General features: G+C 56.0%; 1 protein-coding gene across 2 annotated transcripts in view; it reads left to right on the top strand.

Annotated features, from left to right (window-relative positions):
• Positions 1 to 25,794, top strand: part of GRB7 (growth factor receptor bound protein 7) — a 42,383-nt gene extending 16,589 nt beyond the window's left edge. For both annotated transcript variants that reach the window (XM_032791294.2, XM_075059700.1), the window contains exons 2-16: positions 6,832 to 7,030; positions 8,138 to 8,279; positions 14,673 to 14,829; positions 15,253 to 15,374; positions 15,982 to 16,059; positions 16,381 to 16,518; positions 17,470 to 17,580; positions 18,166 to 18,264; positions 18,585 to 18,665; positions 19,997 to 20,113; positions 20,737 to 20,797; positions 21,719 to 21,806; positions 22,640 to 22,733; positions 23,246 to 24,780; positions 24,820 to 25,794. In XM_032791294.2, the coding sequence (XP_032647185.2) occupies positions 6,832 to 7,030; positions 8,138 to 8,279; positions 14,673 to 14,829; positions 15,253 to 15,374; positions 15,982 to 16,059; positions 16,381 to 16,518; positions 17,470 to 17,580; positions 18,166 to 18,264; positions 18,585 to 18,665; positions 19,997 to 20,113; positions 20,737 to 20,797; positions 21,719 to 21,806; positions 22,640 to 22,733; positions 23,246 to 23,392 (1,634 nt within the window). In that variant the 3' untranslated portion in view covers positions 23,393 to 24,780; positions 24,820 to 25,794. The remainder of the gene's footprint in view (positions 1 to 6,831; positions 7,031 to 8,137; positions 8,280 to 14,672; positions 14,830 to 15,252; positions 15,375 to 15,981; positions 16,060 to 16,380; positions 16,519 to 17,469; positions 17,581 to 18,165; positions 18,265 to 18,584; positions 18,666 to 19,996; positions 20,114 to 20,736; positions 20,798 to 21,718; positions 21,807 to 22,639; positions 22,734 to 23,245; positions 24,781 to 24,819) is intronic.
• The last annotated feature ends 1,095 nt before the right edge of the window (positions 25,795 to 26,889 follow it).

Here is a 26,889-nt window from a genome sequence, read left to right as displayed (position 1 = left end):
GCCAGGTGCTGCACGAACGGGCAGCTCCTTCTCCAGGGACTTGAGGATCTAGCACAGGGACAGAGCCACAGGCCACATTCAAAACCAGCATAAACAGGCAAAGCCCAGATCCCTCATTGCCCTAGCTAGGGGGGGCCGCTGGGCGCAGGAGCCATGAAGTGGGGTAGGGAATGGCCGGAGATTATCTGCATTCTGCTGGTCCTCTACCCCTAGCAAAGCCCCATAGAAGCCTTGAAGCAAGGGCACAATTCAGGGCTGGCCAGGCCAGCACAGGGAACCTGCAGACCCTGCAGAGGAGAGCTGGCATCACTGTTTACAAGTGCCTACTGTTCCTCATCAAACTGAAGTTGCTTTTTTGCGACCTTGGGACTTCCCAGAAACGCACTCGAGAGTAGAAAAGGGTTCTTAAACTGGAGCCAAGGAATCAAGCCAATTGGATTACATCCCTCATCAGGTTTATTGCCGTGGCAGCTACAGGATTTGTTCCAGCCGGAGCTAATGGCTGGGCTTGGGCGTCTCCCTCCTCAGTCTGAGCCAGCGGCTGTTCATTTTCATCTGCATCCATGCGGCATGAGGCGCTATCTGAATAAGCCTGGCACCTTCTAGGATACAATCACGAGAGGTATCGATCCTCATGCTGCAGGGCACAAAGCGATGGCTAACTACAGGGGTCAGGAAGGAACCTTCCCTCCTGGGACAGTATTGCAGATTTTGGTGTGCTGAATGTGGGTGGAAGGAAAACTGCACCTTCCTCTGACTCATCCAGCTTTAGTCACCATCTGAGGCAAGTTACTGGACCAGCTGGACCCACTGGTCTGCCTGGCTGTGGCAGATCAGGTGTGATGCAGGGCTAGATGGGCCCATTGCTCTGATCCTATGCAGCAAGGAACAGAGGATAGCAGACAGGATGGAGCCAGTGGGCTCACCCAGCACTCCAGATTAGGGGGATGATGCTGGGCCAGATGGACTTCTGGATTGATAGTCCCTTTGACTTCTCCCATTCACCCCTTAGTCCTGTGCGCATGAAGCAGTATGGCCTTGTATAGCAGGGTTCTCCTCCTTGACAAAGGCTCAGGACCACACAGCACCCTCGTTGCGACCTGGTGTCTGAACGTCCCGGCCAGCTGGATGTCCCAGATACCAAGGGGGTGAGCAGTAGCAGAGAAGGGCAGCAGTTCATCATGCTGGGGAGGTCCAGCTGCAGAACTGGTTTAGCCAGAAGCAGGGAGGCGTATGGGCTGCAGGGTAGGGGGAAGAGATGATCAGCTCCATTAGGCTGTGTGAAGCAGTGTCCTACCTGCACTGCATGTACAGCACATGTGCTACGCAAAAATCTCCAAGCAGACTCAGGCTGGTACCTTGCTGGTGGTTCCAGGGGGAATCCACTCCTGTGCAGAGGGGTCTAAGCGGCACGTAAATATTGGAGGCAAACCCACTGCACTTCCTTGGGAAGGTTTTAAGATAAATTAATTTAAAACCATAGAATTTGTTGCCTACTAAAGGATCCCAAGTTTAGCAGATTGATTGTGATTGGGAATCATGTCCTCTTTTCCCCAAATGCAGCCACCTTTGGAGTAGAAGGTCACAGCTGTTTGTAACAGCTCACAGCAATACTATATAACAGGTGCAGTCAGAACATGAAGGAGAATTTTGCACCACATTCTCTGGGGTGGAATGTAGGTCAGCAGAACGCAGTTACCCTAGACTGGAATTTTGCCAGGATACCGATGTGAACACCTGGATTCCAGTACAAGGTACAACAGGATTTAATCACTACAATGGCCTCAGATTTACATCCCATTTATGTGATGGGGATAATGGGGAAAATGTTCACAAGCGCCCGATTGATTTAGGATTGAAGGCCTCTGGACTTTTCAGTACCGAAGGCCATGCCTTCCTCACTTACTGGAGAGTCACCCTGTACCTGCGTGTGAAGAGTGCCATTTTCCAGATCGCCAGCACACTTTATCTCACAGGATCGGCACAATCTCCCATCCAAGCACACACCCAGTGTAATACTGCTTAGCTTGGACACACAAGCACAAACCCGGTGTAATACTGCTTAGCGTGTAAAAACAGCTGGCTCCCAACCCCTTGTGCTGAGCCTGTGCATGGGGCTAAGTCGTATCCACTGTGTGCCGATTCCCCCCTCTCTGGACAGGTTCCGTTCCTGGTGGTTCAGAAATCCTGGCCAGGATTTACTGGTGATCTTGCCAGGGAAAAAACTCTTCTCCCAGGACGCTTAGGCGCCAGGCATGGGGAGGGTACCTGCTACCTGTGAGCTTGCTGCAAAGTCAGGGGCAGATCCCTCTTCCCACTGGGAAGGGGCTCTGGATGCAGGCTAGCAACTCGAATGGGATCGCTGGGCCCAGTCCGGCACTGGGGACTGACACTGCTTGGAGGGTGTTAGATGCATGGGGGACTCCTGTCGGTGGTTCCCAGTCCCCCAGCCCCTGCAGAGGGAGCACTGCACCCATTTCCTGTAGGTTCCCTAGGGATCAAGGTGCGGCCCTGCAGCCATCCCTAGTGCACCCTGCTCTGATATGATGGCTCCTTTGAAACCAGACAGCAAAGGGAGGGATTGGTCACTCTCTCCCTTCACACCTCCGGTCCCATTCCCTCCCCAACACTCCTGTTCTGTCCAAGGCAAGTCAAAGGCCTGGGATCTGCCACCCACTGCCCATTACACTCTCCCCCTGGGGGGAAGCCCCCCCATGCCAGGGGGCTGCAGTGGGAGAAAACACCCAGCATGGTTGGGTGAGTTGTGGTCCCACGCCCAGTGTCTCGGTGGTGCCTGGCAGTGCCTGTTGCGCAATCTGCCTGGCGATCGCTGCTTTGTTTTGCAGTTTGTCTGGGGTGGGTGGATATTTTCGAGCGGGATATAAAAGGCAGGAAGCCGTGAGGGTGAATCACAGCTCAGGGCCCGTCTTAAAGGAACCCTGCCCCTTTCCCTTCGGGCCAGGGTGGCTTGAGTCAGAGCAGTGCGGGGGAGGGAAGGAAACAGCAAGAAGTTGCCAAGCTGAGAATCCAGGTGCCCCCTTTCCCTGCCTGCATCTGATGCTCCCTCCTCCTTCCGGCCCAGACCCCTTGCTGGATGGACAACATTGCTGTGGCTGGAGATGCTGGTGTGGGGAGGGCTCTGACCAGCTGGTAGGGAGCCTAACATTGCTGGTGGCGGGGTGCCAGCTTGGCAGGGAAAGTGTCCCTTGCTGCCCCCATCATGCCCATGGAGCCGCAGTCGCCGCCAACTTTACTACTTCAGTGATTTTAATGATGTTCTCCCAGGCCCATAAAACCTGTTTGTGTAGTGACACTGGGGGGGGAGGGGGGCACTGTTTATCTCCCCAAAACTGCGTCAGCCACAGCCACAGCCAGAATGAGTTGGGCTTGTTGTGCCTTCCCTTCCATGCCCCCGGCAACGGGGTGTGAGCAGAGCAAGTTTGTAGACAGCATCCCCCCAGCGCAGTGCGAGAAGGTTTAACTCGGGGGCCGGGAGCCAGCTTATGTGTGGCCAACCCGTGCCCTCGGAGTCCCCTACTAATACCCACTGGGCTGGTGCAGCCCTGGCACCAGCAGGCCGAGCTTCCCTCTCGTCATGAGACACCCACCCTGCCAGCCACAGGCCTCAGCCTGCCCTGGAGAGACAACGGGGCCGACTGAGGTGGTGCAGGCCCCCAGACTCATAGCAGGCTTGGACTGCTGCGTGACAGCACCTGGCTACCACTCACCAGAGCAGGGATCCATACTGGTGACAGGCTCTGTGGCCCTGGAGCCCTTCAGTCCCCATGCAGAGCTAGAGGGCACGTCTGGTCTGGCAGACAGGACGCTGGCTTGAGCACTGGGGTCAATTCTCAGCTCTGTTACAGACTCCCGGGACGGGTCCCTTGGCCACTGTTTCTCAGTATCCCACCTGTATACTGGGGATAAAGCCCTGCCCTGCAGCACGGGGTGTTGTGATGAAAGGCCGCACAAGAGCCATCAGTAGTTTGAAAACCCACCAAACACCCTATTCTCTCTCCTATCATCTCTCTGAGTGGGGCAGGCTAGCTCCTGCCGAGCACGCCTTCCTTGTCTTTACGCCCCTGCACCACGCTCTGGCTTCACCTTCCCTGGGAGCCAGGAGAGGTCACGTATGTAATTAGCAACAGAAGATGCCAGTGATCCTGTTTCCTCCAGATCCATCCCTCCAGCACGGGGGCCCTGTGAATTATTTCAAGCGTCCCCGGGTTGGTCGGCAGTGCTGAGACACCAGGGAGTGCTGTGGGCGGGAAAGGGAGTCCCCTCTCGCTGGGGGCACAGCCTGCAAATAGGGGGCCCAGGGTGTGAGGGAAGGAAGAGGAGGTGGCTGAGTTGATAGGAGCAGCGGTGTCATGGGAGCCTTGAACGGGTCACGTCCTGCTCTCAGCTGGGTTGGCATGAATCCCGTGAAGTCAGGGGAGTAACAGGGATCAGAATCTGGCCCCGGAGCCCACAGGACTGGCCTCATTATCCAACCCAGCCAGTGTCTGTTTCACGCTCCGGCCCACCTGTCTCAGTGCTCACTGGGGCCGGGCCTAGTGCAGAATCCAGCTTGTCTGACTCCATCACAGCTTCTCCAGCTCAATCCCGCGTCCCACAACAGCGCCCAGAGCCAGACGGAAGGGGGCAGACGCAACATCATGGCAACACAGACAAATCCAGAAAGCTGCTTTTCTAACCTATCCATGGCTCTTTGGAGCCCAGCCACCACGGTGATGGGCACCTTAGGAAAACGGAGAGTTGTCAGGCCAGCAGGAGGGGCCTGGCAGCAGCCCAAGAGTGGCCAGTGGGATCGTCTGGACATCTCAGTCCAGGCTGCCAGCCAGTTCAACCACTGGCTCCTTCAGCAACCAACTAGATGGAGCATGTTGTGTATTTGGTTGCCCCCAAGGATATAACAGAGCAGCTAACTGGTTGCCTCTGTGCTTGTGGGTCAACCTAGTCCAGAGCTGGTAGGCCGGGCCATGCCCGCCCCAGTAGCAGCTACTCCACAGCAGAATGTGTGGGCAATGCCTGCCCTGACCTCTGCCGCCAACACAAACCTCTGGGCAAGGTGGAAAGGGACCCAGTACAGAGGAAACACTAATGCTGCCTCCGACCTGGCTCCAGATCTCACCAGCCTGGAAGCGTGTGGAGGAGGTCTGTAGTGAGAAGGGTGGGGCTGTGTTGAGTCACCTGCCCACACACTGGCTCATCCCTTCATTATGGATCGAGGGAAAACAATGGGCCGTGGAGGCCAGCTGCCGGATCGTGGCCAAAGGGGCCAGATGCCAGCGTCCCCTGCCTCTGATTCTGGCTTTGCAGTTCTTCCTTCTGATGCCTGGCACATTGGGCTTTAGCCAGATGGGCTCTGGTTCGTGCCAGCAGCATAGCCGAAACACAGGTAACTGGAGAGCTGAGCATGGTGCAGCCTGCAGGGTGAGTCAGTGATTGACACCCAGACTGGGAGACTGGCACTTGTAAAAATCTGGTACAGCTGAGCTGGCCAGGCTGCCAGAGAAAGCTGGCATGGAGCAGGCTAGACGGAAGGGTAACCGCTCATGCTCAGAAGGGATGCTGGTCAGTTTCTGGAGGTGCCAGGGAGCACGATACTCGGCCTCAGCAAATGTTTCTTTAGGATAAACCAAATTTGGTGCTGATGGGCTGAGAGGGCAGCAACAATATGTGCAATGAGCTGAGTGACACATGCGTGAGACTGGCGCACACTTAGTGAGAGTGCATGGAGTCCGTGTGCAATTAGCCGACTGACTTGTGCAATCAGGATAACTGTGCCCAGAAGACCTGCCTGATTGCTTAAAATTCCTGGCCAAGGCCCCAGGTGCACTCACTGAGCCTGCCGGGACAGCACCAAAGGCGGTGGAAGGTTCCTGAACAAGCCAGCATGGCCATGTGGCTCAGCAGGGCCTCTTACCACTGGATTCTCCAGCCCGTGCCTGCCAGACCCAATCCCCTTATCTTGGTTCAACACAGGCCTCTGGCCAAGCCGGCATCATCTGGGACCATCAGGGGTCAGCTTCTACCTGAGTCATCTGACCCAGTTCAATAAGGGGGCTGTTGGATGCAGCCCGAGGCTGTTGCGATAGCAGGAGTGGGGTTGTACCTCTTCGCACCGTAGGGATGAGCTAACAGGAATCCAGCCCCAGTTCAGGGCACACTCCAGAGGCAAGCAGGTGGCCCTCCAGGGCTGGGAGGGGTTCTGGCAGGTTTGGGTACTTTGTGCTTTGCCTCAGATGGGGCTTTCTGCTCTTAGCCACACCAGTGCCAAGGCAGAGGGACCCCACTGACTAGAGTAGCTGGTGGTAACGTAAGCTGTAGCTTTCAGAGCCGATGAAGTGTCAGCATGCCTCTTTGGGGTGCAAGCACCGTGGGGATGGGGTGATCGCTGCCCAGCCCACTGCTGCCGATTCAGCACCCAGGTCACAGATGGTCACCTGTGGCTAGGAGGTTAGAGAGAGGGAATCCCCCACTGTTTGGCTGGTGCCCTGGTGTCGCTAGGTGCCCAACCTTCCTATGGGCACTTAGGTCTCATTCCCCAGCTTGGCCCATTCCTGCTGCCTGGCAGTGCTCTTTGCCCCAGGCTGGAGGAGGGGGGTGCACTTCAGTGCAGCTCCCCGTGGCAGGAGATCCAGCACAGGGTGTGAGTGAAGGTGCATCCAGCCCTCTTCTGTGCGGAGCAGGGGTGCCTCTGTCCCAGCGTGACTCAGGTGGTGGCTGAGCGTGGCACTTGGCATGGTGGGTGGGCAAGGCGTGGTGGTCGGAAAGAAGTCGCAGAGGCAGGAGTAACCATCCCAGTCTCCTTCCTTCGATCTGCAGATAATGCCATGGACCTGGCAGCGCTGCGGAATGACCTGCCCACCACCTTGGACAACCTGTACCAGGACCACCTGGAGCAGGACCGAGCCCAGAGCCTGCCCAATGGCCATGCCTTCCCCACAGGCGAGCGGGACAAGGCCGGGCTGCTGGCCAGCAGCGACGTGAAGCGCTCACAGCCACTGGTCATCCAAGTCAACAGGTTGGGAGCAGGGCATTGTGGGAAACTCCATCCTTTCCTCAACAACAGTGTCCCATGATTTTCCCAGCAGTGTGTCTGGCCTGCCCCCTCGGGTCGGGGGGAGAGCGAGTGTCTCCGTCCCCTTGTGGAGCTGTGATTCCCTCACCACCATTAGCTCCCAAGTCACATGGTCCTGGAAGATTGATTGTGTTAAAGCACAAGACTGGGCGTCAGGACTCCTGGGGTCTAGTCCCCACTTTGCCACTGATTGCTTGTGTGACCTTGGGTGAGTCTCTTCCCCTCTTCATACCTCAGTTTCCTCCTCTGCAAAATGGAAGCTATTGCCCCAACCCTCCCCCATAGGGAGGGAGGCGAGGGATCCAGCAGGAGGAGACAGAGGTGCAGCCTGCAAAGAGGGAGTGTTTGTTGCAGGGCAACCACATCACTCCACATGAACAGAAAAGAAACCAGAATCTCCCTGGCACTTGTCCCCCACCGTCCCATACACCTTTACTTCCCAAGAAGCCAGTGTACACCCCCTGTGTGGCATTAACCCCCTATTCACTGGGGTCCGGTAGTGCTGCAGCCCCTGGGATGGGGAAATGGGCATTTGTGGGGGTTCCTTCCCCGCCTTTGAGCCTGGAGGAACAGCACTAGGGAGAGCCAAGGGGTTTAGGGTGAATTATTAACTTGCCTGCCCGCCTCTGGATATCAGCCCCTGGGCCCGGCTGAGCGGAGTGCTCGGAGTCCCTTTAAGGGCAGACTGAAATCACCAGGCCTGCTGCTGCTACCTGGGGTGGGGGGTAGCTTTTGTTGGCACAGCCGGCAGTCTCTGGGGAGGGGCTGCAGGGGTCTGGGCGCGCATTTGCCTTCAGGCACTAGATACTTGGGGCCCAATCCTCCGCCCTGTGTGCTGTTGTTTGCATCAGAACGTTGTGTGGCTTATGTGATCTCAGCGTAGCTCACGTGTCTCTTACGTGGGGGTCTGTGTGGCTCCCATGGGCTTGCTTCACCCTCTAACTGGGCCAAACACCATGCTGCACAGGGCAGGGCCATGGCAGGCTGGAGGTGGACAGCCAGGCCCCTGCACTGCCTGCGCCCTCACCCCAAACCTCTCCTTTCTGGCAGGAAGTTGAAGGAGGAGGAGCCGCGAGCCTCGTCGCTGCCGTCCATCCCCAACCCCTTCCCCGAGCTCTGCAGCCCCTCCAAGTCGCCCATCCTCAGCAGCCCCTCGGCAGGGCAAGGCCCCCAGCGTGAAAGCGGCCCCCACGTAAGTGCACCTGCTCAGAGGCTGGGAGGGCATGGCAGCTCGTGGACGGGTTTGCTGCGTTGGCCACAGCGGTGGTTGGACACATGGGGAATCATTGGGCCTGCATGCCAGGACACCTGGGTTCTCTCCCTGGTTCTGGAAGGGGGCAGAGTCTAGTGCTTGGGGCAGTGGGGTTGGGTATCAGGACTCCTAGGTCCTATTCCCAGCTCTGCCGCTGACCTGCTGTTTGACTCTGGGTGGGTCATTTCCCCTGTCACGTTACTCAAGTACTAAAGGTGCTAGTGCCCCATCGAACTCCCGAGCTGGGTCAGTCTGGGATGTGCAGGGCAGCTGGGCATGACGGGGCTTGACGAGGCAGGTGGTTGGTTTCCATAGGGATGGTCGGCATGGATCCCGGTGTGTTTCGACCCGCAAGCTTGTAATTATAGGTGGGACGGTTTCCAGGCACCCTTGGAAACTTTCCAGCATTTCCCACCTGACACCGCCCCAGGCAATCACCTGCCTCCTAGCTGGGTCCAGCACAACTGCTTAACCCCTGGTGTGCCAAACAACACACCCTGAAAACACCAGGCGCCCCAGCACGGTGTGGCCCGCCCAGTGCCTCCGCCCCTGCTGGAGACCTGGATCAGTGCCCCCTTCTGCAGAGACTTTGGTGGGCTGGTACTGAGGGGTGGGGAAAGGGGCTGTCAGCCCCACGTGGGAGATGGGTCCTGAAACGTGGCACAGCATTCACTGATGCCATTAAAGCAGGAGCAGTGAGGGCTGGGAAATACCTTGAGAAAGAGCCTGGAAACATGAGGAGGAAGTAACACTGATGGTTACTATTATTTAATATCTAGGTCAGTGTAGTGGTTAGCAATCAGGGCCCCACCAGGCTGGGTGCCGTATAAACCATCCCTGCCTCAAAGACCTCACAGTCAAGCCAGATGAGTGAGATGGGTTGGAGCAGCCCAGGAAAGCCAGGGAACAGCTGGGAAATGCAGCGGATTCTCGGCAGGGGCAGATGAGCTGAACCACAAGGGAGGGAAGTGGCTGCTCTTTCAAGGCTCAATTCCCTTTCCCTGGCAAATCTGCTTGGCTTTGCTGTCTGATCCCCAGACCTTGTTCTTCTCAAGATCTGGACCAATCGTGGTCACTGAAGATTTCACAGCACCTTTCGTGAGAAGCCAGGGTGTTAAAGCCTGGCTTTCTGGCCAAATCCCAATTTGAAAAGCTCCATTCCCCCTTGCTAAACTCCCCCTACAGATCAATACCTTTCTTCACTCCCTGCCTTAAAGTATTAGGAAGTGTTACTAAGGGCTTGCTCAAGGTGCTGACATGTTCCACCCCAGAAGTGGCTGCATTTCAGCAGGTTGGGACAGCAGAGTCTATTTCTTCAATGTGAACAAAGTGCTTTGGGATCCTTTTGGCCGAGAAGCCCTGTAGACATGTCAGTCTCTGTCCATGTGTCGGTCTTTGACTGTTCCTTCAAGTTCGGAGGGACAACTGGACTTAGCACAGGGACTCTGTGGGTTTTGATGCTGGCAGCTACTCCGGGTGAGGTGGGGAGAGTGGGATTATGTGTCTGCCCCTGGAAGAGTCTCTGGATGTCTCTTGGAGGTCTATGTGTCCTGATGTGCTCAGATATCGCAGCCAATTTACTGACTCGCTGGCAGGGAATAAGATTACAATTAAGGGCTTTGGAGAATAATAACTATAAAGGTTCTCTTGCCTTTCATCTGGGGCGTGGGTGCTGCTGGGTGAGCGGGAGGCGGCAGTGGAGTGCTCTAATCCCCAGGGGATTTGATCACAGTCAGGAGGAGCAGGAGTGGGGCCAGGGTGGAGTGAGGAGCAGATGGCCAGTGGGAGGGATTGCATAGCAACGGACAGGTCACTTTCCCACAGGGTCACCCTGGTGCCGGCCCCATCCCTTTCCATTGCCCCCAGGGGTGTTGTCTGCGTGCTCCATCAAACATTTCCATTGCACTTTAGGATCCCTCCTCTGGGGGGGGTCTCACCTGCCCGCAGTGCAGGTAGCCGGCGTCAGGGCGGTTCTGGGGAGCCCTTGGGTAGGGGACAGCGCAGCCCCCTCCCCTGGAAAGTCAAGGAGCCTTAAATCAACCCACGGTGCCACAAGACCTGAATCTTCCCTGGGATGCTGATGGGGTCCAGCAGCGTCCTGGCACCACGGGGTCGGGGTTTGGGGCTCAGGTGCAGCCCTTCACCCCCAGGGCTGGGTTAGCTGAGTGGGCAGAGGGTGGGAGCTGGTGTCCCTTCCCCGCACACTGGGAGGTCCTACTGAGAGCCCAGTGCAGCCATCCTGACAGGCTGTGGGGGCCACAAGCTATGGGCTCCTCAGCCAGTGGGACGGAGACCTGGCTGTGGCAGCAGCATGAGGCCTAACATGCTCGTGACAGTCTCCTCCCACCATCAGCAGCTCAGAGGCCTCAGTACAGCCCCAGCCGGGCAGCACCCTCCGCCCAAGCTGAGTCCTACCACACAGGGGCCTTGCTGGCCTGACTGTAAATCGATCCCCTTCTGGTAGAACCCCCCATATTTCATCCCCTCCCAGCTCCAATAACCCTGGGAGACCAATCAGGGCCATTCCCAGGAAGTTCACGTCACTGTTACCATTGCAACCCTCTGCCAAGGACAGGCTGCCCCCGGACTGTGAGCTCGGGGGCAGATGGTTCCCAAGGTCTCTCTGGCAGAGGGGACGAGCAAGCAGGACCCCTGTTCCCTGGGGTCGGCAGCATCGGAGCAGCCAGAGCCCAAGAAGCCGAATGCCTTTGGCTTTCATTTGGCCTGGCTGCTGGATGAGGTACCTCTGGAAATTCAGCACTTCCCGGAGGGAAGCGGATGAGCCTTCACAGGAGGGGAGGGAGGGGAGGTGGGCATGGCATGTTCATGGGTTTTCTACCCCTTGCTTCTCTCCGGGCCAGAAAGCTCCAGTGGTGCCGGGTGGATAATGCCCATGGCAGGCTGCGCAGGGGCCATCTGGGGGCACAGAGCAAGGGGTCCGTGGCACACATAGCCAAAACACGGCCTGCAGACGGCAGGGATCAGCGCCTGGACTGGTTCCTGCCAGGCAAGGGCCGCTGGATAGAGATAAAAGGAGCCACCCGGCAGGTGTCATGTGGGGCCAGCCGAGGAGTTGCTTTATTGCAGTCCTAACGACTGTCTGTCCCCTCTGTGCGCAGACACTCAGGGCGTGGCTGGCGTCTGCAAGGAGCAGCTCAGGTGGCTGGTAGAGAGCAGCCAACCACAGAAAGAGCCTCCCCCCAGCCCCTAGCAGGTAGAAGAACCAGCTGGGGAGAGAGGAGAAAGGCCCTGAAGGAAACCTGAACCCTCCCTGCAAAGGTCACAGACTTCATGGCACGTGGGGAGGGGGAGCCTGTGGCTTCAGGACAGCGGCTGGCTGCCTTCCAAGCCACCCCATGGCCTGGGCTGCCCCCTGCCCCTCCTCACTGGGGCCTGAGTGTTCAGAGCAGGGCAGCTTCCTGTCGCTCTGCTCCTTTGCATGGTCATTTGCACCAGTGCAGAGTTGGGCACACTCCCACCATGAGAGCTTTGCACTGGTGTTACTGATGACACAAGGCCCAGGGCAGCAGAGTTGGGCCCGATGGAGAAGCTGACGGGTTAGTCGGGCTCATCTGGAAGTCAGTGGGACCCACGTGGGTCCCTCGGCCCTGACTCCTAATTCAATTCAAGCAGATTCTAAAAGGGTTGCTGCGCAGAGAGACGAGGGCTGATAACAATCCTCATCCTTTGCCCATGGATATTCACACAGTCCCCCAGCCAGGCAGGGAAGGGACTGAATCAGAATTGCTCCACCTGCAGCTGACGTTCAGCCACCTCTGGGGTGGGATGCAACAGATGTTGAACAGCAGCACCACAGAATGGGGCAGGAAGTGAAAGCGAATCCTATCGCCAGCTGCAACTGTAGGGCAGGATTTGAAGGAGGCGAGAGGAATTTGTCCAGAATACCAGCATTAACAGCTCACCAGAGTATTTTTTTAAGGGGGGGGGAATGTGAGAAAACTGGAGAGGCAGCATGATCCAAGGGGCGGGATACCAGCCTGGGAGTTAAGTAGCCTGTGTGCTGTTGCCTTAGCAGCTTTGTGACCCGTGCCTCAGTTTCCCCTCCCACTCTTCCTTAGTTCTATTGCAGTGGTGCTCAGGGGCCCCAGTCACAGAGCACGGTCTGATGGTGCTGGGTGCAGTACAAACGCAGAACGAAAAGATGGTCCCTGCCCCGAAGGGATTACAGTGTCACAAGCTCTTTGGGGGCTCTGGAAGGGCTGCCTCTCGCTGTTTATCTGTGCAGTGCCCGGCACAGAGGGGCACAGAGACCAGGCCCCATGGGCCAGCTCTGCAAAGGGCATTGTTAGACGTATGGCCCAGTTCAGCAGGCGCTTAGCCCCCTCTGGTGGGTTAACTGGGGACTACCAGGGAGGATTTGGTCTCAGCCTCGCCCCAGGCGCTGATTTCGTTGTAAATCCCTTGTGGGCAGGGTCCGGCCATGCTGCTGCTTCCTGCCAGGATCCCCTGGAGGCAGACGGTCTAACAGGGATGAGAACGGGAGGCTGAACATCCGGGTTCAGCCCCTGGCTCTCTCCCAGGCTTCCTTGTGTGACCTTGGCCATCTCACTTTGCCTCCATTTCCTTGCTAGGGGCAATGCTCCCGCTCCCTCTGGAGGGGCTGTTTGGGTTCAGTGCTGGGATGGACACACACACACACAGAGGAGACACCCTTGTGAAAGGGGTGTACGGCTAGAAACTCAATGAGCTTGTGTCACGGAGTCTGGCCCTGCACCCCTCTTCCTGGGACCCACAGTGACTTTTATCCAGCCAGTAAAACAGAAGGTTTATTGGACAGCAGGAACACAGGTTACAGCAGAGCTTGCAGGCACACTCCCGGACCCCTCCCACTGAGTCCTTCTGGGGGTTCAGGGTGCTTGGATCCCAGCTAGGATCCCCTGAATTCCTCCCCATAGCCCAAACCCAAACTGTCCTGCCTCTCCTCCTCCGGCCGAAAAAACCCCTTTTTGTTTCCTTCTCCTCCGCCCAGCAGCTCCCCCTCCCCCCTGCCGGCTCACATTACAACCTGACTACCTGTCCCTCACCTACAGACATCCCCTGCTTTCCCGTTCCCCACACAGACAGTCCCTACTCCATCACAGCTTGTTACGTTCACACCCCCCCAACCCCTAACTGACTCACTACACACCTCAATTTGCGACCAAGTACTGTAATAAGCATGGACATTACAACTGAGCCAGGAATAGAACCCAGGTGTCCTGTACCCCTAGTATGTGCTCTAGCCCCTAGATAATCCTCCCTCTGTGGCAGTGACACAAAAGAAGGCTAAGGCTACCTGGCAGCTGGGTCACTGGGCAACCCACATCCCTGGCACTGCTTCCCCAGGCGCTGGGAGCAGAGGGATGCCGAAGCTACCCGCTCACTTACTGAGGGAGCCAGGGGGTGCTCACAGCCAGAGGGGGGAGTTGCTGGGGGGGTTTCATAGCTGAGCTGAGGTCAGTGAACAGCAAGAGGGATTTGGGCTCCTGGGGGTCAAACCTCCCTGTGCCAAAGAGTCAGCACCCAAGAACTGCTCTATGTCCCGGCCTCACGGGAGGGAGACAGAGACCTGGTGTAGGGGAGCTCTGGCTTGGAGGTGGGGGAGTCCAAACCATGCAGGGATCAATCCTGGGACTTTTTGCTCCAAAAGCACAGTCCACTAGCACTTGAATTAAAGAAGCCCACCTCAGTTAGTTGGCTGCAGTAGAAGGTTCTTATCCTCTGCATGGAGCAGTTACAGCCAGCCAGCCTGGAGCACTTCATGCACCCTGAAACCGCTGCTGAGATTTTACATCTCCTGCTTAGGTCTTACTCCGATCTCTTAGCTATTAGAGACCAAGATGAGACCCACCAATGGGGGGTGACAGATTACCCCACTGCTACTGCAGGGTTCTTACCCCTTCCTCAGAATCAGCTGCTGCTGGGCCCTGCCAGGACATTGGGCTAGATGGATTCTGGGGCTGATCCTGGCTGGCAGTTCCTGTATGATCCCACAGTGCAAACAGCCCAAAACTGGTCTTGGGGGACAATTGCTCTGGCCAGCAGGGAAGCAGGCGCAAAGACAGGCTTGTTTGCTGTCGCCCTGCTACCCTGCACACATCACTGCCTCCCCGTGGGAGGGTGATAAATCTCAGCCCAGCTTGGATTTGCCTTGGGGCTGGCTATCTGGCTCTCCACGCCCCACTCTGTCCTCCACTGCAGAGAGCATTGACCCAGCCACTCGTGCATTTACAACTGAGAAGTGAGGAGGGGAGGGAGCCCAGGGAATGTCCAGGCTGAGGGGGTAGCGCTGTGGGAGAGGGGAATGAACCTGGCTTGGCCTCTGCTCCACAGGTGGTAAAAGTCTTCAGCGAAGATGGCACCTGCCGCTCGCTGGAGGTCACGGCAGGCGCCACGGCCCGCCATGTCTGCGAGATGCTGGTGCAAAAGACTCACGCCCTCCACGATGACAGCTGGTCCCTGGTGGAGCTCCATCAGCATTTGGCTCTAGGTGAGGAGGCGTGCACACCCCCAAGGGGGCCTTGCACGGCTGGCTAGGTGCACATGGCCACCAGTGTGTGTATGCAACTAGGAGCTTGGGGGGAGACGTGTACAGCTGGTTCTGTGCAAGTGTGTCCACTAATGCCCAAATGCAAACACAACTTTTTTGGGGGGTGTTCATGCTGCCAGGTCTGTGCGTGCAACTGCAGGCTTGGGTGAGGGACTATTGGCCAAGAGACTATTAGCCCCCAAAGCACAAGCTCCTACCACTTGTGCTAAGAGAGCAACTTGCTGAGCTGGGGCGGTGACAAGCTGCTGTAGTCTCTGAGACTGGCCATTAGAAGGAGACAGGCTGAACCAAGCTAAGCCAGCGCGCTGTGGTGCATGATGGTTGGCAGGGCTCTTCCCTGACCCGGGGTTTTCTCCTCTACAGAGCGGTGCCTGGAAGACCATGAATCGGTGGTGGAGGTCCAGGCCACCTGGCCCATTGGGGGAGACAGCAGATTTGTCTTCCGGAAAAACTTTGCCAAGTACGAGCTGTTTAAAAGCTCACCGGTAAGTGCCTGCCGACCTTGCTACTGGGCGACCCAGCCCAGCATGACCTGGCAGGGGGTGTGGAGGCGGGGGACAACTGGCCTTTCATGTCTTGGACTCCAGTGGGCAGGACCCAGGCAGCATCCCAGGCACAGAACAGCCCTGCCTGGATAGAAGCCAATCCCGGCCACACATTGACCTGACCAGAGAGGACCTGGTGGTGCTCAGAGGAAGAATCCCTGAAGCTGCTGGGAGATCTGGTTGCCGTCCCTTCTCCTGAAATCCCAGGGTCCTGGAGCTGCCCAGCTGGAAATGAGTTTTGAATATGCTAAAGCCACCAGACTAAGCATCTACCCCTTAGTGCCAGGAGATTAATTCCAGCATGCCAGCATCGCCTGGCATTAATTGGACAGCTGCCCAGTGCACCAGGAAGTCACCCTTAAACAAGCTCCCTGGTCCTGATCCCAAGGGAGCCAGTTCTGATCCCAGGGGAGCCGGTCCTGATCCCAGGGGAGCAGATCCTGGTGCCCAGCCAGACGCGGGGAGCTGCTATGGCGCAGAGCCCTTCTGCTGCACTTGGGCTTGCCCCAGAGTCCCCGCTGACCATCTTCTCTCTCTCTGATCCCAGCAGTCCCTGTTCCCCGAGGTGATGGTCTCCAGCTGCTTGGATGCCAACAAGGGCATGTCCCACTCGGAGCTCATCCAGGTATGCACTGCCAGCCTGCCCTCCTGGCACTCATCGCTGGCGCCCAGTTCTGACTCTGGGCCACACGGTTTGAAGAAGGAAAGTGACCCTGGGGACTGTCCATAGACACCACCCACAAGTAGCTTCGCCCTATAAACAGGCATAGCATGAGCCTGTGGTGGGGTGGGGAGAAAGCGAATGCACTTGGGATAAACCCGCCCTGCAGCCTGTTAGTCAGAGAGCTTAGTGCTTGAGCTGCAGGCCCGATAGCCTCAAGCTTTGGGGCCAGTTCAGTGTCATCGCTTCCTTCTCACGCTCTCCCCGATTCCTCCTCTCCTGCAGAACTTCCTCAATTCCGGCAGCTGTCCAGAGATCCAGGGCTTCCTGCACCTGAAGGAGGTTGGGCGCAAGGTCTGGAAGAGGTTTTACTTCTCCCTCCGGCGCTCAGGGCTTTACTACTCCACAAAGGGCACATCTAAGGTGAGGCTGAGCCCATTCTGGGCAGATTTGACCCTCCCCTTCCAACAGGTCTCCCCAGCAACACTAGGGGCACCGTAGGAGGGGTGGGGCTGAAGACATCCTATGGCCGTGGGTTTCCTATAGAAGTGGCTCGTTTTTACTTACTTTGGGTGTAGCGATCTGAACTGTGCCCTTTATGAGTCACAAGTGGGGCTTGAATCCTGGATAGCTAGCTCAAAGCACAGGATGCACCTCCCTTGGACTAAAGGAATAGCTCCCTTAGCTGGTAGCAGTAGTAGGCTCTTATCCCAATATGAAGCGTTGTGTGCCCTATTGATGCTACACATACGTCACCTGTGTGCGCCTTGTGAAGGGCTCTGTTCCCCTCTAGTGGTGGCCAGGCCACACATGCCTACTGATGAGCCTGCTGCAGCCCTTGCTAAAGGAGCTGGAGCTTTTAGCTCAGACACCAGAGGCCCCTCTAATTCAATCCAAAGGTTCCTGGTTCAGTTCCCCTGCTGAGAACCTGCTCAGCAGACTGACGCTACATAAATAACAGCATCCAGAATGAGCACGCACTGAGCTATTAAAGCAGAAGTGATTTTTAAAACCCTTCCTTGACCTTTAATGCCATTTAAATCTGCCCTTCATTCCCTCGAGCCAGTTATTATCAGTGTTTATTATGGGTATTCCACAGCCTTGGTCAGCATGGGAGACCCAAATTGCTTAGAGACCGATCGGTTTCCCTACCTGTGGCCAGTCGGTTTCCCTTCTTGGTGTTCATGCTCTAAGGCCCCGGTGGCTCCTGGGTTTGAGTCCCCTGTGCCATGTGCTTGGGTCGCTGCGGTGTCTGGAGTCCGGTCTCCCCGGCCCTTCAGGGTGCTGGACAGGAAGTGTCCTGGTCCCTGGTCCCCCTGCCCCATGACTGCCTCCCCTAACACAGCACATGCTCTTCCTTCCTCTCCTCCCCAGGACCCACGGCATCTACAGTATTTCGCTGACCTCAACGAGTCCAATGTCTACTTCATCACACAAGGGAAAAAGCACTATGGCACGCCCACCGAGTTCAGCTTCTGCATCAAAGTGAGGGAGGCCAAGGTGTTTCAAGGGGATACGGCTGCCACCTGGCACCCTAGGGGCCTCAGCGGTGGGTGAAGCAATCCCTGCCCAAACAGGGCCAAATCTATCTCTGCTGTAAACCCAGCAGAAGTGAGGAGGGTTACAACAGGGGCCCAGTGCGCAAAGTCCTTTCGGGCGCTCTTGAGGTGGAAGGGACTGGAGAAACACCAGCGGCAACCATTAAGGCCATGTGGTTAACATAAAGGAGGGCTGGGCATCAGGACTCCTGGGTTCATGTGCCAGATTTCAGATTGGAGGGTAGAGCAGAGAGGCCTGGGATACAGGAGTCCTGGGCTCTGTTCCCAGCAATCAGAGGAGATTGGAGTCTAGTGGTTGGGGTAGTAGGGGGACTGGAACTCAGGACTCCCGGGTTCTTTTCCATGCTCTCCCAGAGACTTATTGTGGCTAGTCCGTGCCTCACTCTCCCACCCCAAAACAGGGCTAACAACTTGGGGTGCTCAGTTAGCGCCTGGGGAGCTCTGTGCCATCGTCTTCTGGCTGGCGCTGGAGACAGCTCTTTGTGGTTACTGTTGTTGTTCTGTTCTGCAGCCCTACAAGGTGCGCAGCGGCATGAAGGGCCTCAAGCTGTTCTGCAGTGAGGACGAGCAGAGCCGCACCTGCTGGATGGCCGCCTTCCGCCTCTTTAAGGTAAGCGCCCCCCAGCCGGCCCCTGCACCTTGCTGCCAGCCCACTGGCATGCTAGAGCGGACAGCGACACCAGCTGGCAGAAGTGGGGACTGCACTTCAGTTCTGCTTCCTGGGGGAACTCAGCACCACTTGGGCTGGTGAGGTTATTCCTGCTACTTAGCACCCCCCCGCTCCTCCCCGTGTTGCGATGGGTTGCTAATTGGCCGGTGAGGGGGTTGCTTGCATTGCAGCACATGCTGTTTGCCTGGGGTGAGGCAGCGCCCTGCTGCTGGGCTTGGCTCTGATGCTGCCGATGCTAACAACGGCTGCTTCCTTCCCAGTATGGCGTGCAGCTCTACAGGAACTACCAGCAGTCCCAGTCCAGACGCAGCCATCAGTCTTGGATCAGCACCACACCCCTGGTAAGCGCCGCGTCTTAGCCGCCTTGAGAAGCTTTCTTTGCAGCGTCTCCACGGGACTCCTTCCCCGCTTTCCCCTGGCTGGCTCAGCGGGTTGTGTTGGCTCAGTGGATTTCAAATCGCAGTGCACTGTGGTGGCCCCGTTCCCACATTCTCCCTACATCCTTCCTCACTGACATGCTCACAGAAAGGGTAGAGCCTGGGTCAGAAAGGATCTGGACAGGCAGCAGCTGGTCATTGCCCTTGTTGTTCCAGGCCGATGTTCTCCTGTGTGGACACCTCCGGATCTCCTGTTAGAACAGCAGAAGATGGTGTTTCTTCCTCCCACCTCTGGGGGTGAGGTGAATGCCTTCAGCCTAGACAGCTGGTTGAAAAATGGAGTTTTTTCCTTGGAAAGCGGTGGCAGTGCATCATGGGAGGCCCTGGCCAGGGTGCATCCTGGGAGATGTAGTTCAGCTACATGAGCTACATGTAGTTCAGCTCCCATGAGGCACCGTAGCAGCCTTTCCAAATCAAACCTTTTTGGGCTTGGGGGAGTTTGTTTTTCAGAAATTTCACATTTTGTGAAAAATGTGTTTCATCACAATCCCAATTTCCCATCAAAAAACCAGTTTCAATAGGAAATTTTTGACAAGCCCTTCCCTGGGTTCCTCCACCCGTCCCAGGGCGCAGGAGCAGTGCCTGCCAAACTGCCCATCAAGGCATGGTGCCGTTATTCAAACAGAACTAAAGGCGAGATGGCCTCAGACAGCACCCTATAGAGGAGGAGCCTGTGAGCACCAGGTGCCAAAGGGAGGACAAGGAGACTGGTGTCTGACCAGATGGAGCCCTTTTGGGGGTTACATGTCAGGTTCTGTCTGCACTGCTCACCTGACAATATCTCCGTGAGGGCGAACTCTCTGGAGGGCATCTATCAGACCCAGTCACTGGAGAGCATCAGTCCAAAGGGACATTTCCTACAGGACCTTTGCAGATGATGGGGCACTTAATCGAGGCAGAGGCTGGGTGGTACCCAGCGATGTAGCTGGCCAGGAAATGTTTCCTTTAAAATACCCAGGGATCCGTGGACCGCGGCGGGATTTTATCATGCCCATAATGGTGCTTTGATTTTTATGCCCTGAACTGCTACAGCTCAACACTTAGAGGCCGCCAGGCCCCTTGCCACCAGGACTCAGCGCTGACATAATGAGACCCCTCTCACAGCTCCTTACAGGGCCCTGAACTGTACTGCTGCAGGCGGTGTCCGTGTCCCACCACTCCCGTCTTCCAGTACAGGGTCCCTCTTCCTCACCCCCGTTGCTGCGTCTCTTCTCAGCTGTTTTTTCATCCCACAGAGGAGCATGTCTGACAATACCTTGGTGGCCATGGATTTCTCGGGGTGCACAGGCCGGGTGATTGAGAACCCCAACGAGGCGCTGACGGTGGCCCTGGAAGAGGCTCAGTCATGGAGGGTGAGTCCATGCTTCCAGGCGGAGCTAGCGGTCAGAGGCCAGGCAGGGAAGCGGGCTGTGGCTGGAGGGAGTGTTCAGGCCACGCGTCTTCATCAAGCTGTCCAAACAGCTTCCAGCGGGTGGCTTATCTGCACAGAGAGCTGCACCGGGTTAGCTTAAACAATAAAACAGTGATATGGGCTGATGGATGCAGTGTTGTTGTAGACGTGTTGATCCCAGGATAGTAGAGAGACGAGGTGGGTGAAGTGGTATCTTTTGTTGGACCGACTTCTGTTGGTGAGAGAGACAAGCTTCCAAGCTCCACAGAGCTCCTCCTCCGGTCTGGGAAAGGTGAGATCATCTCAGCCCAGCTCCATCAGCGTCCAGTGGGATGCTCTGGTGAGTGTATGGAGGCACAGTGCCACTGCAACAGATTGGAATGAGGCTATGGTAGCTCATACATTGCAGCCTCCCCCTGCTGCAGCCTGTGCTCTCGCCCTCTCTGGGTCTGTCCTATCCTTGCTCCCAGGTCATTCCCATCATGCACCGTGGTGCTCGTTTCTGGTTTGATTTTCCATTAAAGTAGCATGGCCTAATAACAACACCCCATAGTAATGCCCTGCTCCTTGCTTTCCATGCCGTAGAAGAAGACAAGTCACCGCTACAGCCTGCCAACTCCCTGCCAGGGCTCCCCGCTCAGCACAGGTGAGTGGAGACCTCTCTACCCCGCTCCGGTTGGCTGAGGGTCACACAGGGAGAGATCCTTCCCAAAGAGCTTCTGGGCTTGATCAAAGGGGAGTTAGAACCAGACGCTGAAGGGATGCAATGAGCCCAATTTCTCTGAACCTTGTGTCAGTGCCAAGTCAGTGTGAAACACTAGCAGACCAGGGTGGTTGTGTCTTACACACACCCTGCACTGGTGCAGACGGAGACACAAAGTGGAGGGGGACTTGGATTGGGGTTTGTTCCAAAAGTGAATTTTGAGATTAAATAAAAAAGATTTTATAGAACCTAAAATGCCTCCCTGGATATTCTTCTAACTTTGGTGATAAGAAAATTTGGGGACTGAATTGAAACCTTCCCCAGTATCCGATCTACATGGTAGATAAGAGTCTACTACTGCTGCCAGCCAAAGAATAGTCTTGTAGCTAAAGTGCTCAATGGAGACTTGTGTTCAACTTCTGGCTTTGCCACAGACTCCCTGAGTGATCTTGGGCAAGTCATTTGATTTCTCCGTACCTCAGTTTCCCCTCCTACCCTTTGTCTGTCTTGTCTATTTAGCCTGGGAGGGGCTGTCTCTCTCTCCGTGTCCATGCAGCACCCAGCACAATGGGGCTCTGATCTCAGTTGGGGCCAGTGCTGCTTTAATTTATTATTTGTGTCAAGATAGCAGCTAGGAGGTGCAGTCACAGACCAGGACTGCATGGTGCTTGGCACTATACAGAGACAGAACAAAGAGACAGTCCCTGCCCCAAAGAGTTTGCCTTTTTAATTTTTCTTGCTGTCTCCAATGCCCCTTCAGTTTTGCAAACCACGAAATACCAACTTTCTCTGTGAAAGGGTTTGTAAGAGAGTCAGATCAAAAAAGTTTTTCTTCCTCCATTTTCTTTTCTTTTCTCTTCTCAGCCATCCATCGAACGCAGCCGTGGTTTCACGGGCGGATCTCAAGGGAAGACACACAGCGATTGATAATCCAGCAGGGATTAGTGGATGGGTATGGAAAGGCTTTGAACACTGATTATATGCCTTTTATTACTTGGAGTAGACATTAACTCAAGGGACTCCCTGTTGCAGGATGTCAGTGAGGCCAAATGCTTAGCAAGGTTCCAAAGACACTTGGACAGCAATTTAATCCCCAGTCTCACAATATTTTCCTTAAAGTTTCCTTAAAGGTATTTTTCTTAAAGTCCCAGCTTCTGGAGACATGTGATGACATGAGAATCTCAGCTTTTTATTTTTTTAAAGTGAGTTTCTAGCCCTTGTGGTTGCAGACAAAATGTGACCCTTACTACAGGCTCAAAACCAAGAAGACAAATAAGAACCCCCCAATTTAAAAAATAAATAATGACTCTAAAGATAAATCTCAAGTTTTTGGGGCCTGACTTGCATTTTTTAATAATTGAGGTTGGCAGTACTGCTTTTGTGGACAAGATGAGCACCAGCAGCGGTGCTAGAGAGGATAAAATAAGAAAAGCTTTTGATCTTCATGCTTCAGGGTACGCATCAGTTCTGGGGTCAGGAGGAAATGTTCCTCCTTGGTATCGGGCTGTGCAGTTAGTCAGGATTTTATGCCTTAGAGTTATCCAGCACAGGCCACTGTCTGGAACAAGTTCATTGCCAGCTCTCACTGCAAAGGGCTACAGTACCCCTGGGTCATGGCATGGGTTTGGCTGCTTTTAACAGCATTCCACATGCAGCTGTGTTCTTTTCAGGTGAGCTGACTGCAAAGCTCACATGCTGCTCTGGGCTCCCCCGGTGGACAGAAGCGGTTGGGTGGGCAGCAGCAGCGTGTTGGTAACAGCCCCCTCTCTTGTTTTGATTTTGTAGGGTGTTCTTGTTGCGGGAAAGCCAGCGGAACCCCAAGGGGTACGTCCTGTCCTTGTGCCACCTACAGAAAGTCAAGCACTATCTCATCCTGCCAGTAAGTGCCCCTCCCCAGCCCCAGCTGCCACGAACTGTGCCTTCCCAGCAATATGGGTGAGGGTACTTTACGAACTCTCTCAAGGAGCAAACCCATGGGGAGGAGATTCACATATAGGAATGGTATGGAGCTCCCAACTACTCCAGCCCCAGCCTCTCCCAGCAGGGGGTGCTGTAGGGAGCAGGATAAGAGTGTTGGCTGTAGGGGGAGCTCCTGTATACTCCAGCCTCAGCCTCTCCCAGCAGGAGGCGCTGTGGGGAGTGGGGCAGGAGTGCTGGCTGTGGGGAGCACCCAGCCTCTCCCTGTGTGAGTCCCTGAAGAGAGACCTATAAGACAGCACTAACCTTGGGAACGCTCCCACTCCAGTCCCTCCAGTGTCACTTCCTGCCAGGAGAGGTCACTGCAGCAATAGCGTAATAAGTTCATAGGGGAGCTGGTTGTTCCCGGCCTGCACTGTCCCAGCACGGGCCAGGAGAGCTAAGCACACAGCTTCCCACCCCATTTCTCTGCAGAGCGAGGAAGAGGGGCAGCTTTACTTCACCATGGACGATGGCCAGACACGCTTTGCCGATCTCATCCAGCTGGTGGAGTTTCACCAAATCAACCGGGGCATCCTGCCCTGCAAGCTCAGACATTACTGCACCTGCATTGCCTTGTGACAGGCCCCCGGTGGGTGTCAGGGCTCTGCGACGGGCCACAGCCAACGCACAGCGAGCAGGATGAGGATCAACTCAAATTTCCGCCCCTCGCCCCACTTGGGCCAGGGCTGCGGTGGCCGCAGGGGATGGTCTTGGCTCATACTCCATCCTCTGTTGCGGTGTCAGTCACCACTCAGCCCCGTCAAGTGAGCACCAGCCAGGTGAGAGGCCAGGATGGCACCCCTGGTGCCCAAGAAGCCCGAAGGACCGAAAATCACCATTCCAAGTCCTCGCCCCTGTGCTTCCACCAGCTCATGGCCTCGTCTCACTGCTGCCCCTCCCCCTGTGCCCCCGCTCCCGTCTCTTTCTGCCCCCATATCCTTCCGCTCTGATCTTTCTCTGCCCCTCCCTGTATCCCTCCGCTCCCGTCTCTTTCTGCCCCGTATCCCTCCGCCCCATATCCTTCCTCTCCGATCTTTCTCTACCCCTCCTCCCCTGTGTCCCTCCACTCCCATCTCTCTCTGCCCCATGTCCCTCTGTCCTGTAACCCTCCATGTCTGTATTCCCCGTCCCACCTATATCCCTGCGCCCTCAGCTCTGCCCCAATATGCTCTATATGTTTTGATCCTAGAGTTTCTCCTCCCTCCCCAACAGCTACTCAGTGTTAATGGTCATATTCTCTGTGCCCTTGGGAAGCCAAGCCGGGAGTTTGGGGATGGTCCCGCTTGGTATGTCCCAGCACTCTCCCTGCACAGGGCCGTGGATGCTCTGTTCTGCGCCCTCCTCCCTGGGCCCCTGCTGCCTCTTGGCTGGGTTTCAGAGCTCCTCATCCTTTGGGAAAATCTACCCACTCATGCACTTTCTCCCCTGGGTTCCAACCTCTCTGGCCAGTGATGGCTAGGAGCCGAGCCTTTCTCTTTAGGTTTCCACTTCTTTCCATCAGACCAGTGCCAGAATGGCTCCTTCTAACCTAGACCACTGGCCTCCCTGGGGGTCAGAGTCCGGACCCTTCTGTGCACAGACTGAGGCCCACCTTTCTGCTCCCCATAGCAGCAACCTGCCTGAGGGCAGTCACCATTCCCCGGCCCTGGAGAACTGTTTGTCGGGGGCAGCAGACCCTGATAGGTGCAGATCCCACGCACGTGCCCCCTGTGTCGGAGTGGCCACGTCTCCCCTTCTGGGCTGGCAGGTGAAGCCGGCAGGCCCAGTCACAGCAAGAAACAGCACCAAGCTGTTTCTATGCCAGCTGGGGTTAGTGGATGGGTTATCAGGCTGCATGGAGAGGCCCGGGGCGGGGGGGACGTCAATATTGATAGTAGATAACGTTCCGCCAACATGGCTGGCCTTGCTCCCAATCCTCCGGGAGGAAGTCCCTCCTTGGGAACGAGGCGGAAGCCAGCGTCAGCCAGGTTCAGGGCTGGCCAGGAGCTAGGGTGACTCATACAAAGATTCCTCTGCCATTTGCCCAGGACCATGGGAATCAAGGTGCAACTGGGTCCATTCAGGCTGAGCCACAGGCAGGGAAGACCTGAAGGTGCAGGGAGTCCAGGGTCACGCTTCGAGCTGGGCCTTGTTCAGATGCTAGGAGGGGTGGGGCTGGCCCGAAGGCCTGCTCTGGACATGGCAGGGGGAAAAAAGGGGGCTTTGCTGGCAGGTGTCAAGGGCGAGAGCAGACAAGTGGGAGAGCCACAATAAGGAAAAAGCTGGGCTTTTCCCTGTCCCTTCCTGTCAGGCCAAAGGGGCTTCCACTCTCTGGAGTGTAGGCTGCCAGGACCCGGTGATGGGGCTGTGCCCAGGTCTGGAAAGTCTGGGGGTTGGGGGAGAACGTTTCTATCTCCAACTGCCTAGATTCCGACTGTCCTTCCAAACCCATCTCTGTGCGCTCCACCATGCTGCAAGCACTGAACTCAACACACCAGAGACCCCCAAAGCCAGGACCGCCTGGGGTGCTACTAACCCCCATAACACCAAAGAACCCTATGGGGGAGACAGATGTGACCCCCTCAGCGTGATGCTCTGCCCCCTTCAGTGGCGGCTGGGCCACATACAAAGCCTGCTGTCAGCAGGGCTAACAGACGTGAGGGTTTCAGCTCACGCAGTAGCGACAGGTATTAAGATCCCCAGATTCACCTCCTGTTGCTGATAACCCAGCCAGGGGTATGGTGTCGCTGTGTTAGAAGGATCCAGGGTTTTGCTAAGAGGACGGATCTATCTCTGTTGTACATACCTGAGAGGCCAGTTGAACTGTGATGTGTTTTATACAAGTGGTAATAAATGTTATTTTTTCATATCCTTACTTTTATTTTGTACAAAAAAAGAGAAAAATAACCCAAATTAGCACCAAGCCCTGAAAGAAGACAGATTTATCTCTATTTATATCTACTCCAAAATCTTCTCACTGCAAATAAATCTCGTCTACTTCACACCTGGCTGCTCTTCTTTCCTTACGGCGATCTGATGGGGAGATGGGTCGAGGGAGTTTGGGATCCAGCCACCTTGCCGCATTAGCGCTGACTTCTGATCTGCATGCAGTGTCAAACTCCGTGGGAAATTCCACGTAGGGCACAGCCAGGGAAGGGTTAAGCTGAAGGAGGGCTGGATCAAGAGAAAGGGGCCTGGAGGTGCAATCAGGAGCCAGGACTCCTGGGTTCTATGCTTGGCTCTCGGGATGACCTTGGGCAAAGTCAGCCCCAGATAAGGGCTGGAACTTGAGAGCCAGGTTAAATTCCCAGCTCTGCCCCAGATTACTTGTGACCTTGGGCAAATCACCTCATCTCTCTGGGCCTCCATTCCCCAATCTGTCCCATGGGGATGATGCTTTTTCTACCTCGCAGAGCAGGGGTTGTGAGGCTGCATCTATTAGTGTCTGAGAGGGGCTCAAGTATGTTCAGCTCTCGCTGCACCTATTCATTGCCATGCTTACTAACCGATTCCCTGCAGTTGCCAGCCAGCAGAAGAACGGCTGTTCCCATGGGGCCAACGCAGCCCTGGTCTGCAGCCCAATCTGCTGTCCTGAGACACCCAGGGTTCCAAATCAGGAATCAGTCCCCTGCAGTGTTTCAGGCTGGTTCATGGCAATGCAAAACCAAGGGGGCTTGCAATGGCCTGAAGAGGGCTCTTTGCACCAGCTTAGCACGGCTCAGCTGAGAACCTTCCAGCTATTTTAGCCAGAAGAGCAGAAATCCATCCTGCCATCCCACCAAAGCACCCTGCTTCTGCCTCACATAGTGCTGCCATTGTGCTAACTAACTGCCCTGCCTCTGACCCAGACTGTGACCTTCCTGCACAGTGCTCACTTGGACAAGGGCCCGAATGCAAGGCATGCTGGGTAAGAGGTTTTTGCCTGCCGCCTGAGTTCCCGTGGCGCTTTTTGTGCATCACGTGTGGTGGTAGCCAGACGAGATTAGCCAGGAATCATCATGCAAATCCATCCTGAGATTAACAAGGACCAGAAGATTAAGGTCTTGGGCACTGGCCAGTTAGGAGCCCAGCCATCCTTTATTAAGGGTGGAAGGAAG

Source organism: Chelonoidis abingdonii, chromosome 21 (assembly GCF_003597395.2).
Source record: "Chelonoidis abingdonii isolate Lonesome George chromosome 21, CheloAbing_2.0, whole genome shotgun sequence".
NCBI lineage: Eukaryota > Metazoa > Chordata > Testudines > Testudinidae > Chelonoidis > Chelonoidis abingdonii.
The sequence above is the reverse complement of the archived record's forward strand: the minus strand, read 5'-3'. Positions and strand labels throughout refer to the sequence as shown.